This window comes from Xiphias gladius, chromosome 18 (genome assembly GCF_016859285.1).
Source record: "Xiphias gladius isolate SHS-SW01 ecotype Sanya breed wild chromosome 18, ASM1685928v1, whole genome shotgun sequence".
Taxonomy (NCBI): Eukaryota; Metazoa; Chordata; class Actinopteri; order Istiophoriformes; family Xiphiidae; genus Xiphias; species Xiphias gladius.
This window is the reverse complement of record NC_053417.1, coordinates 27048768-27061017: the sequence shown is the minus strand read 5'-3', so window position 1 is coordinate 27061017 and position 12250 is coordinate 27048768. Positions and strand designations below refer to the sequence as shown.

At 41.9% G+C, this 12250-nt stretch overlaps 1 protein-coding gene across 1 annotated transcript in view; it reads left to right on the top strand.

Moving 5' to 3' along the window:
- oprl1 (opiate receptor-like 1) overlaps positions 1–11096 on the top strand; it is an 82662-nt gene extending 71566 nt beyond the window's left edge. The window contains exon 7 of the mRNA XM_040151709.1: positions 10460–11096. Coding sequence (XP_040007643.1) covers positions 10460–11007 — 548 coding nt within the window. The 3' untranslated portion in view covers positions 11008–11096. The remainder of the gene's footprint in view (positions 1–10459) is intronic.
- Positions 11097–12250: the final 1154 nt, after the last annotated feature.

Sequence of the window (12250 nt, the reverse complement as noted above, 5' to 3'; positions counted from 1 at the left end):
AAGGAGCGGCAGGGAAACAAGTATGAGTCTGAAACCGGAATTAAAGCCTAAACTGGGGACTTTCAGCCTTTTCCTTAGCCCCCAAAACCAGACCGTTCCTGCGCACAAGCTTTCTGACAGAAGGAAGAACAAACTGGGACAGCTGCTGGGGATTTTTATTTTCCTTCGCAGCATCTCTCACTCATTTAAGGGAAAGCAGCCCTGAGACAGAATGTATTCTAAATGTCCACGAGAGACAGACATCAGACACGGACCCCATGACCTGCACAAAATGATCTCAAGCCTCCACAGACTGAAAAAGCCAGACCACAACCGATCAGTCTCTGCTTTGAAATTGTCTCAATCATTCCGGTCGGAGTTACGCTCCGTGCTCTGCTTTTTAAAAGGTTCGTCGTTGTCTTGACAGTAGACTACAAGGCATTCAGAGAACTCAAACTTCCAGACAATCATTGTTTAATTTGAGATTCAGTTCATTCACTCACAACGCCTATAGAGACCTCTGCAATGAGCAGAGAGCTAATAGGGGTCTTGATGAGCCGGTGTCGCAGGACAAATTCAGGTCCATGCTGCAACCTGTGGTTCAGTATAAGGAAGTGGATGTACTGATAACCTCCAAGCCGGGACAGCATGCAAGGTGACACATGTACTGAGCTAAGGATCCATCTAGAGCTGCAAGGTTTTCATGTGAGAGCAGGTAAAAAAGGGGCAAATACAGCTAGAGTATAAACCCGGCTTGGCCACTGTCATATGCCGATAGGTTCACAAATAAACAGCCGGCTTCAGGCCTACTCTGTGCATGCCCAACGTACACGTAAAACCCTAACCCACAGGCTCTCTCTTGTTTGTATTTGTCTGTCTTCTGCATGTTTTTTATTATTATTTTCCCCTTCTACACTTTCATTTTGTCTTCTCCGGATAATAAATCCTGCCACAACTTCTCTAAGCCTGAATACGGCAACTCCTTTTCACCAGCAGGAATAGGGGGAGAAACCAAGTCAAGAAAACCACATTGAAGGGGAGAGGAACAAGGTTCAAATGCCTGTCTGAGAAAACTGGTGAAGAGACGGCAAAACAAACAAGACAGCAATAAATAATGAAAGAGAAGCAATGTTACGTAGCCCAGAAAATAGTGCTGAGAGGCAGCTGAATGCAGGAGTAGCAGACTGTGATTGTAGTGGGTAGCTCCCAGTAAACAGTGGTTGAAGACTGGTCAAATGTGTAACTTCTCCTGTGTCCAGCAAGGTGGCCCATAAAGGAGCTTGCAGGGGCTGCAACTATATAACATTTTTTTTTGTTAAATTTAAGTTTTTGTTTGTTTTGTTTTTTTTACTTTAATTGATTATTGATTTAGCCTGTAAGTCGTCCAAAAAAAAACGGTCCAACACAAGGTCTCAGAGCACAAAACGATGTCATGGCATCTACTTTTTAGCCTCACAGCTGCATGGCTGTGGGGATGGCAGCGTTGGTTTAGTCCAGACTTAAATATCTTAGCAACTATGGGACAATAGTTACCATACAATTTAGAACCGGCATGTGCCCAAGGTCCCCGGAGGATTGGTCTTGATGATTCTTATATTCCTCTTAATTTTCATCTAGCCCCGTTAGCACATCAAAGCTTGCATTTACCCTGTGGAATATCAAAGCATCTACTTGGTGGACGCACATGGTTCCCAGAGGACGAATCCTAATGACTTCTGGTGACAGGGAGTACTACTCCTGTCACTTGTGGGAGGGAGGGGGTACAGCCTCACAGAGCCACCGGTGTAGCTGTAGACTCTGAACCTTGTTTTCGAATGAAGTCATTAATATTTCTCTGTAAGATGTCCAAGGACAGATGCCCATCTCACATTTCCAGAGCCCAAACTGATGTCGTCATATTTACCTTCTGTCAGTCAAATAAGCCGAAGACAGAATTTACAATGAAAAGGAACAGAAAGCAGCAGATTGAGAAGCTGTATAATCTTTTGTGACTGGTTTCTTCATAGAATAATTGGCTTAAGGGTGTGGTAGATCATTGTTTTAACCTGCTGTCATCATGATAATGAAAATATATCAACAGCTGAAAGGTTAACAAAGCCAGGTAATGATATGTGACATCAATTAATTTTGCGTATCATTACTTTATCCGTAAGCCATGCAATTAAAGATCTCCGTAATTGAACTGACATTAATACCACGGTGAAGGTAACTGCACACGACTTTAGTAGTGGAATTGTGTTATCACGTCCTATAATATTTCCATTATAGTTTCTCCTTCTCTGCTAAGACGTTTAATCCCTAAAATCTTTTGGTGCAAAATATCAAAATTGGCATCTGGATGGTTGGGACTCAGCAGCTAATGAGGCAGTTGTACGAGGGAGGGTAACTAGCTTTCATGTGTTCAGGTGGGAGGCCGGCAGGATCCAATCACTGCAAGACCCAGGCTATTGTCATGACAGAAAATGGAAGCTGTAGGGGGAGGAGAAGAAAGAAAAGAAAAAATGATGAGTGAGAAAGTGAGGAAGGGTGAAAGGGAGGAGAAGAAAAGAGAGAGGGATAATGCTGTTTTGCTCTGATTGAAAATGAAAGAGGGGGCAGTCAGAGGAGATTAGCAGTTAGAGAGGAGAAAACAAGAGATTAAAATTTCATAGAAAAGCTTGAGAAGAGCTTGTAGGAGAAAAGGAAATGGAATGAACACATTTATTTTCTTCTGATAATAAAGGTAAAGAATGGAAGTGACAATTACTAAGGAGGAGGAGGGACAAATTGGAGAGTAGAGAAAGACGGAATGAACAGGAGAGAAGAACACAGAGTGACAATGTGAAGAAAAAGCAAGAATGAAAAGAAAAAGAAGAGATGTAAAGAAGAGAATAAAGTGAAAGGACAGAGAAAGGTAGAGGAAAACAAAATGGGGGAACCAAAGACAAGACACTGGGCAAAAAGCAAAATGAACTTAAAGAGACAACTAGAACGGCCCTATGTAGAGCGCATACCTCCGCCAAGGCCAAACAAGTGATAAAAAAATCCTGGATCCGCACCAGAATTTAATGGTTTCTTCCCTGGCCCATTTTCCATCCCTCCGCCAAGTTTGGTGCAACTCAGTTCAGTACTTTTCTGGCAACAAACAAACAAAACAAACAAACAAAACAACATAGTAATAGCTTTAAACCGCAGAGGAAAGGAGAGTAAGAGACCGAAATCAAGGAAATGAAATGAAACAGATGAGAAGAGGAGAGAAAGCGAGAGAAAAATACAAACGATCCACGTTGGAGGAAAAGAAAAAGAAAGAGGTAGGCAAAACGCAATAGAGGGGAAAGAAGTGATAAATGAAAAGAACGAAAGCCGAGTTGGAGAATCATCAACTGTGAAATGGAAACCAGGATGGGACACAGATTCCTAGTCATAAATGAAAGAAAGAAGGAAGGTATGGATGGCATAATGTTGAGAGACAATGAAATACAGTGGAAAAGAAAAAAAGACCTGGCAAAACAAATACATACAAAGAGCAGAGAAGGGAGGGAGGAGAGCAGGACTTAAACTGTTTCAAAATGAAGCATAGTGGAAGGATGAGGAGCAAAACACTGGATAGTAAAAAGAAATAATGACAGGACAAATGAAAGAGCAAGGATGAAAAAAAATTACATATGAAATTGAGAAGAAGCAAGATGCAGAGTTTGTCATTCACTCAAAAAAAGATGACCACCTCATGCATAAGAGCTACATTGTGGCGCGGAACAGAAGTTCGCCTCCAATATGACTGAGCAGGTGGCGTAAAGGCAGGCTGCCTCAGCTACGGCAAACCTCAACCATTCGCCAGGACCACAATCTTTCCCCAACATGCACAGGTATTGCAGAGATAAGTTAAACACAACGGCATCAGACGCAGAAAAAGTTTGCAGAGTCGTCCAGTATCAAAATTCCTGGTCACACTACGACGTCTGCTACTATTTCCAACTTTTTTTTTTTTTCTTTTTGTCCCTGTTATGGCACGTAGAAACGTTGAGTCGTTTATTTGAGTGTTTAGTCTCTGGTAGCACCTCATCATAATTGACCGTGGTCTGTTGGTCGTTACCGAATGTCGATCGGAAGAGTCGGTTGGGAGCTCCTGCCTACCACCCCAGAGAGGGGTTTGACTCTTTGGGGTAAGAGCATGATTGGCTGCGTTCCTGGGTGGGAAGCCAGTGAGGGATCATTTTTGCCTCATTAGCGGCCGGAGCACAGGTGAAAAGAAAACCCGCCGGAGACCTCGTCAAAACAGTAGATTTATCCGTGACAAGGACTGCAGTGCAGAGAAAATTGGAGAAAATTGATTAAAAAATCTTACATATTGGTAGGATTTTAAAAAAACAAGACATGATTAATACGCTGAAGAACACGGTGAAGAGTGCCTCACCTAAGCTATGAGGAAAACATTTGTGGCAGCAACAAAGAATTATCACAATTTGCCTCATGTGAATTAACGGAGGTTAATCTAGGCTAATTGTGAATACAATTTCATTGCAATCTTAAAAATATGACATTACTTGTTTGTAGAGAAGGAGAGGCAAGTAAAAGTCATCCACTGACATTTCAAAGGGTGATTTATTTCGAAACAGCCATTGAGTGATTTCTCATAACAGCTATCGAATGATTGCGGCTTGACCTTTTGCTGTGCGGCGTTCAGTGCTAAATGCTTTAATGGAGCAGCAACACGTCCCCTCTCTGAAATGTCCACCTATCAGACATCGGCTCCTCAGAGAGACGAAGGCTGAGGTACCTCGGGTCTCCGGACAAAATACTAAAAAGAGCAGGTGTTCAGTTGGCACACGTCAACATATTTTCATGAATGTACATGTGCATTAATGCGGCGGGGGGCAGCATCTCTCCAGAGAATTGAATCAAGCGTAGAATTATTTTATTTCCTGTCTAAATAAAACGTGAAGGGAGCGGTTGTAGGTGTGTGCATATATGTGTGTATGTTTGCATTCACATCTGTGGATGAAAAGCATTGGCAAATGTGATTTACTGCTGATATATGAATGTCCCAGGCTACTGCACAGAGTTTCCACAGATTGATTTTGGATGCATTCGACAATATTACTGGAATGACTCTGGAAAAAGGGAAAATCATTTCTGTTGAAGTAAGCACATTATAGTATAATGGGACCAGGATCAATAGATAGTGTTATAGCTTGACTGTAAATGTAGTTTATTGACTTACAAAAGTGGATTAAGTGTTATTTTGCTGGAGTGTTGCAATTAACCGTGATGTTCTCTGTGGACTTTTTGGGCTTGTTATAGAAACGTGTCATATTTTGCAAGACAACCTTATGGACATTTTCAGGGTGAGCACCAACTCTGAAACGTAGTAAATTACGTGTCGGGGACATGGATTATATCGAGATTAAATGTTTGTATGACGACGGCCTGTGCTGGGCACAGCGTTTTAGCCTACTTGACTGACCCTCTGGGGCCACTGTAGTATGTGCACGGGCTCAACCGAATGCAATACTTACAACTGTCCTGTCGTAAAGTCTCTTTCTATCTCGCTGTAATGTTTTTGTTTGTTTGTTTCTTATTTTGTTTTTTTTTGTTTTTTAACACCATCATAGAGCTATATGACCTCAATACGGAACATATCATTGAATTCACACAAAAAATGGAACTTCAAAAAGGTAGAATTTATGGCAGAGCTGTTTTACTGAATTGCATTAGAGTGCAAAGGTGTGCCTAATAAAGTGCACACTGAGGGTATGGCCATTTCTTCATCATCTGAATTCTCTCAGAAATTTGCAGTAGAAAATCTTTTTCCCTGAGAGATTACTGGGGGTAAATGTGTTCACGTCAACCTGAGACTCCAACCTCCACCGAGGTTTAACTGTGTCTTGTAATGTGTCGTGTGATGAGCTCGATTAAGGCCACTCGCTGAAATGCAGTGGCCTCACAATGAAGCTCTTTTTTTAAGTGTAGCTGGAGTATTGACCTACTGAGACTCTTTACCTTCTCCGTGTGCCTTGGACCGGTGAAGTGCCAGAAATTCCTGCTCTGCCGTCGACCCCCACATTCATGTATTTCCTTCGTGTGATGTAAATCATGCCAAAATGGGATGTTTGTTGAGGTGAGGCATAATGTGGTTCTCGAAGCCAGAGAAATACATTTGGGAATTTGACCAGAGCAGGCGGCGAGGTGAAAATGTGAAACGCATTCATATTTTTCTCTGTGCTGGCGTGTGTCGACACATAGAAGCTGCAGCTGCAGCTACTGTGGTCCGATGTGGCGGTGAGTATCAGTGTAATGTCGGGCTGTCTCTGAGCAGAATGAGAATGAAATCATAGATAATAAATGAACGTGTCCCAAGGGGCTCGCCGTCAGAAATGTCAGCGCCATTTGAAAGAGACGGAGGACGCGGTTTCCTCAAGATGCAGCCAGGTGAGAAGAGGAAGATGAAATGACGGCAGAAATGAGAAGGTAATCTGCAGTCCTGTCAGCAGTCCCATTAGGCTGCCATGTTCATTACACACAAGAAAACAAAACTGTAAATGATTATATTTGTTGGGGTTTTTCTCCTTTGGGTTTAAAACCTACCTGGTGCCCTGTCTCGACCACCTTCTCCCTCAGGGAACCATCTACAGCAATTTTTATGAAACACATAAACTTCACAGCCATTTCAAGCAGGTTATTACTATTGCTGTCCTTTCACGCAGACTTTACTGTGTTTTTGATCAATGGCTGGTGTGTGGCGGTAATAGCGCCGGGGTTACGGCTTCCATTTTTACAGGGGGACACTCACACACTATAAATTGTGCGTACTCGTGGCCCTGATGCATCAGATGAAAGCATCCACCAAACTGAATAATAGATCAACTTTTTCTTTCACCAGGTCCTATTCCTATTTGTTTGATCTGGCTTCATCGTGACTGTTTATGCAGTTTATTGTGCAATGTGTGTGTGTGTGTGTGTGTGTGTGTGTGTGTGTGTGTGTGTGTGTGTGTGTGTGTGTGTGTGCTGCCTTATCTTCCCACTAGTGCAAACACAGTGTAAGGATTCAATTTAAAAAGAAAAACAATGCTCTGTTACTTTTAAAATAGCACTTGTGACTTTGGAGAAGGAAAAACAACCACTTGATTCATCAGTTAATATTTCAAAAATATGGATAAATTGTCGAAGGTGAAGGTTTCAAAGTAGAAAAAAATGTTTCTAAAGTTAGTGTTGAAGCGGCGTCCCTTTTTTAAATAAAGGGACAGAAAATACGCAGTCATTCATTCGAAGTGGTGCTCTCAAGGGACTGTAAAATGTCACTAGTTCATTAAAAACACCCTGCTTAGTGCAGGATAATTATTATAATCAGAGTAACTAGAAGGCACATTGGCACTGTCATGGCTGACGTGTTCTCCAACTTCCTGCTACACCTAAAAGCCTCAATACTGTCACTTTAATTTTAAGCCAGATTGATTTCTTGGCCTTGCACACAGCCTCGGGGCTTAAGAAATCTTTAGTCCTCGCTTACCTCAGAGTTATAGATAAAACATGAAATCCATCTAATGGCAGAAATCCGAGAACTATATCACCTCAAAAACATAATCAGTCATTGTTTGCTCTTTGCTCCATTGTTCATTTGCTCTTCATTTTTGTGATTCATTGCTTCCTGCACGTTGAGGGGATTTTCCTCCAGTGTCCAAACCTACCGCCTGACTTTCATTTGGGCAAACAAGGTCTTATCAGGAGGCCTGGGATGCCGTGCTCTGTTGTGATTTAGGCTGAAAAAGCAGGTGTGTTTGTGTTCAAATATGGTAAAATGTATTCTCCTGTCATCGTTCATCGTGGGTCTTCGACAAATGTAATGTCAAAAAATTAGGGTGTACAGAAGATCCTCTCTTGTTCCCTTCCCCTCTTTGTGCTCCACTAGGCTCAGACAGTGCTGCCGTTTCACCAGGCTGACTAAGCAAGAAAGTATTGAACTGCTGCCGTAGGCAGTTTGATACTTTATACGGCTTAAATTCAAAATGTCAGGTTTTCAGGAAGTGCCACAGTAAAACAGCTTTGTGCTTAATTTGATGATCATGCTGATTTAACAACACAAGTTTAATTGAATTTTCTCAAGCCATCCCAGGGTATCACCCTTAAATTTTCATGACAGCGTGGAATGGAAGACACATCTAAACCTGTCAACAACAACGTAAGATACAAAGTGAGATGTTGTCTTGGGAAATTACTTTGCAGGCCACTCTCCCATGTATCTCAAAGCCATGAATTCAGACGATTTGACTGTATTGCAAAGGAGAATTTAAATTTTTGATAATCATTTTGATCATGATATTTGCGCATGACGTTAGGGGGTGGCAACGTCGGCCAGTCGGTTGCTCCACTACTTGGGTCCAGACTGATATCTCTCAACTATCAGATGGATTTGCCTGAAATTTTGTGCAAACATACATGGTCCCCATAGAAAGAATCTTACCACTTTGGTCATCCCCTGCCTTGTCCTCTGTCACCGCCAGCAGGTTGACATTTTGGCTTTTAATGAAATACCTTGAGAACTATTGGATGGATAACCAATAAAGTTGGTACACACATTCACGCCCCTGTCATGATGAATCACCACCACTTTGGTGATGAGTTAACTTTTCCTCTAGCGCCATCATCAGGTCAAAATTTGAATTTGTCCAACACTTTGGTTTGTGACCAAATACCTGCAAAACTAACGACATTCCTCAACCTCATCTGTACATTGTGTTTAGTGCTAATTTGCAAATGTTAGCATGCTAACTTGCTAAACTAAGATCGTCATCATGGTAAACATTACACCCGTTTAGCATTGACGCTACATTGATCCAAATATTTAGCTCTATGAAAGCAATCACACCCTTAAAGATTAAATAAGGTGTTGATTGAGTTTGTCCTCCTCTTTTTCCCTTAGAGATAGTTTGACTGAACCTGATAGAATAAATGGAAGCTGTCTTCAATAAGTGTATTTCCTAGAAATCTTACCAGTTTATCAGTAAACACTGTATCTCGTGGACCTGCGATAAATCTCTCCTTATTGGCTGGAGGTTAAGAGGATCACTTTTTTTTATTTTTTTTTTTATTTAAGCAGTCGCTCACTGCTGTTTACTCCTTTGTTCATTTGCTCTTCATTTTTGTGATTCATTGCTTCCTGCACGTTGTGGGGATTTTCCTCCAGTGTCCAAACCTACCGCCTGACTTTCATTTGGGCAAACAAGGTCTTATCAGGAGGCCTGGGATGCTGTGCTCTGTTGTGATTTAGGCTGAAAAAGCAGGTGTGTTTGTGTTCAAATATGGTAAAATGTATTCTCCTGCCATCGTTCATCGTGGCTGTTCGTCCTATTCGTCACTCAGTATATCAGTACATCCTGTAGGTGCGGATACATTTTTTTCTCTCCTCCAGTATGTATTACTGTTTTAGCATGTCTTATCTTTGAATTTTAAGGTGTTATATTTAAATTATTACAATGTTTGTACCACTGTATTTCCCCTGCACAAGTTTTGCTACTTGCCTCTTTTGCTTAATTAAAATTTGACCAGCCCACCTGCTTCCACTTAAATTTTTAAGTCATCGTTCATTTCACTACCTATCTTTCTACAATCTCATACATATTTATCTTCCTGTCTTCTTTCTCCCACCCTGTTCTATTTTAGCTGCTGACTGTATAATGATTTAACTGATTAAACCCGTCTCCCTGTGTAAACTGACTCTGTCATTGTAAATTTATCCTTTCATATTTTGTCCCATTTGTACCTTTGTCATCATGTTCCAAGTATAGATGCAGATTTTTTTTCTTTCCTCAATTCTCTATGCCTGTCTTCATTATTCGTATCCACACCTAATCTGCATTAGTAATTTGCATTTTTAATAAATACACTGGTATTCAGATATCATCCACATTCTTCCCTTGAATGTACAAAGTAGGTTTTATCCCAGATTAATTGCAGAATGTATGAATAATAATGGTTTATTTTTGGAAATGAACTTCAGTCATATTAGAAAAATGATAAGCATTTCATCCCTGTGCATCTAGACTTGTTTAGCCTAGCTTAACAAAGGTTTGTCAGTGGGGAAAATAACTAGAACTTCTTGCAGTTGTGATTTAATTTGATACTGTGGCTACCAAGCAAGTTGCCAATTCATCCAGGAGTCACCAGGGCTTTGCTCACTACAGAGATACAACAGAGCTCAAACTTGGATGAGGACAGGACTTTTGAGATGCGGCAATCATTGCTCCCAATGGCTGTTACTCAAGAAACAGCTCCAATATTTAACTGATCATACGGTTGATCATGTTTTTTTCACTTTTAAAACAACAAGACTAGCAATTTCACTTTCAGTCTTTAACTTAGGCTAATACATCTTCGATCCATTGTATTGCTGCACTGGGCTTTGCCCTAACTACTTGCCCAGTCCCCATATACAATATTTTTTTAGCTACATAATATATTTTTTATTTTACTTTCTTCTTCTCTTCTTCTTTTCAAATTCATCTAGGCATTGAGTGCATCGTGGTTTTACCTGAACCAAGGAGTCACTGGGATCCTGTATTTGGCACCTGTGTCTTCCTCTTCTCCTTCCTTATTCCTGTGGCTATTATCAGCATCTGCTACAGCTTGATGGTCAAGCGTCTGCGCAGTGTCCGCATCCTGTCCGGCTCCAAGGAAAAGGACCGAAACCTACGGCGTATCACCAGGATGGTCCTTGTGGTGGTGGCAGCATTCGTTGTCTGTTGGACGCCAATCCAGATCATGGTCCTGGCTCAGTCGTTGGGCTTCAACCTGAGTAGCTTGTTCACACTGGTCCTGATGCACTTCTGCATCGCACTGGGCTACGTCAACAGCAGCTTGAATCCTGTGCTCTATGCCTTCCTGGATGAGAACTTCAAGCGCTGTTTCCGTGAGTTCTGCCACCCATCACCATTTCGCCTTGACACTCAGCAGTCAGGGAGGATGAGGAGCATTGCCAGGGAGGTGGCAGCAGCCTACAGCTGCAAGGCCGGAGATAGCAGGGGACCTGGCGGAGGGACACCTAATCCAGCATGACTAGGCGTGGAGCTCCCCTTGGTGGGGGTAGACCCCCCACAGAGGAGAGAGATCCAGGGGACAGGGAACTCCAACACAGAATTAACTCAGATTACAGCTCTCTAGCGGCACGAGCCCTCCCGCCCCCCAGCTAGAAGACTGGCCTGGGGCGGGGGGGAGGGAGATGAGGAGGGTGGGATTGAAAGGAAAAGAATTTAGGAATAAAGACAAACGTAGGACCTGTAGAGTGCTTATATGGGTGGAGTGAAATGGGATACATTGAAAGCTTGAATGCGAAGAGTAGTGGACGTCTGGGTATGAGATGGTGCCAGATATGGAAGTAGCTCAACCCATGTTGGATCCTGAATCTTGGAACAGCTATGGCCCTAACTCCACTGAGGCTGTAAAATGTTTTGGAATGGAGGTACAGACTTTATGGAAACCTCAAGACCTACTTAAGGATCCAGCTCTCTTGAGGTGCGTGGAAACACAAAAGATGTGAAAGCATTATTTGAAATTTATTGCAGCTCCAAAACGACAGCCTCACAAACAGAATATAGATCTGCCAACTGAGACTGATACCCTCAGTTGGCAGTTGCTGCAGCTCTAGAAAGACTTGACTCTGTACTTGGGTATGAGAAGGCAGGGGTTGGAGCTAAACATTTGCAGAGAACTTTTAAACATTAGGTGATTAATTGAAGGAGCCACCGATACCAAATCTCTGAAACCACCATGCGCTATTTTGGCACTTATAGAAAGACCATAAACAATGTTGGAAGCATGGACGGGTACTATCTGGTTGTTAGGACCACAGACTGAAGTATTGCCAAGCAAGGGTAAATCTTCCGGAAGTGTGAAATGGATGGTAAAAAGTTTCACTGCAGTTCATTGTATCTTTATCAGCTGATCTTTCAGTCTGAAGAACTTTCTATCATCAGTAGTGGGAAGCAGTGGACAAAAAGCCCTGTGGACCATACTGATCACCATGTGGAATCTTTATTGGGATGGGTCCTTTAAAAATGGGTCCTCATAATGGTAATATGCTGCTGAGCCCTTATCAGGACTAAAATGGGCACTCAAAATGTAATGGGATATTTGAGACAGTAGACAGGAATTTGGATATCATTTCTACAAACAATAGCTGGTATAAGGAAAAAGAAAAATGTGCAACAAGCTACTCTTGAACAATATTTTGTTAAACCGTCTATGGACCCAGAGTCACATGAATGTTATGTCTCAGAGGAGCAAAATTTCCCAATCCATA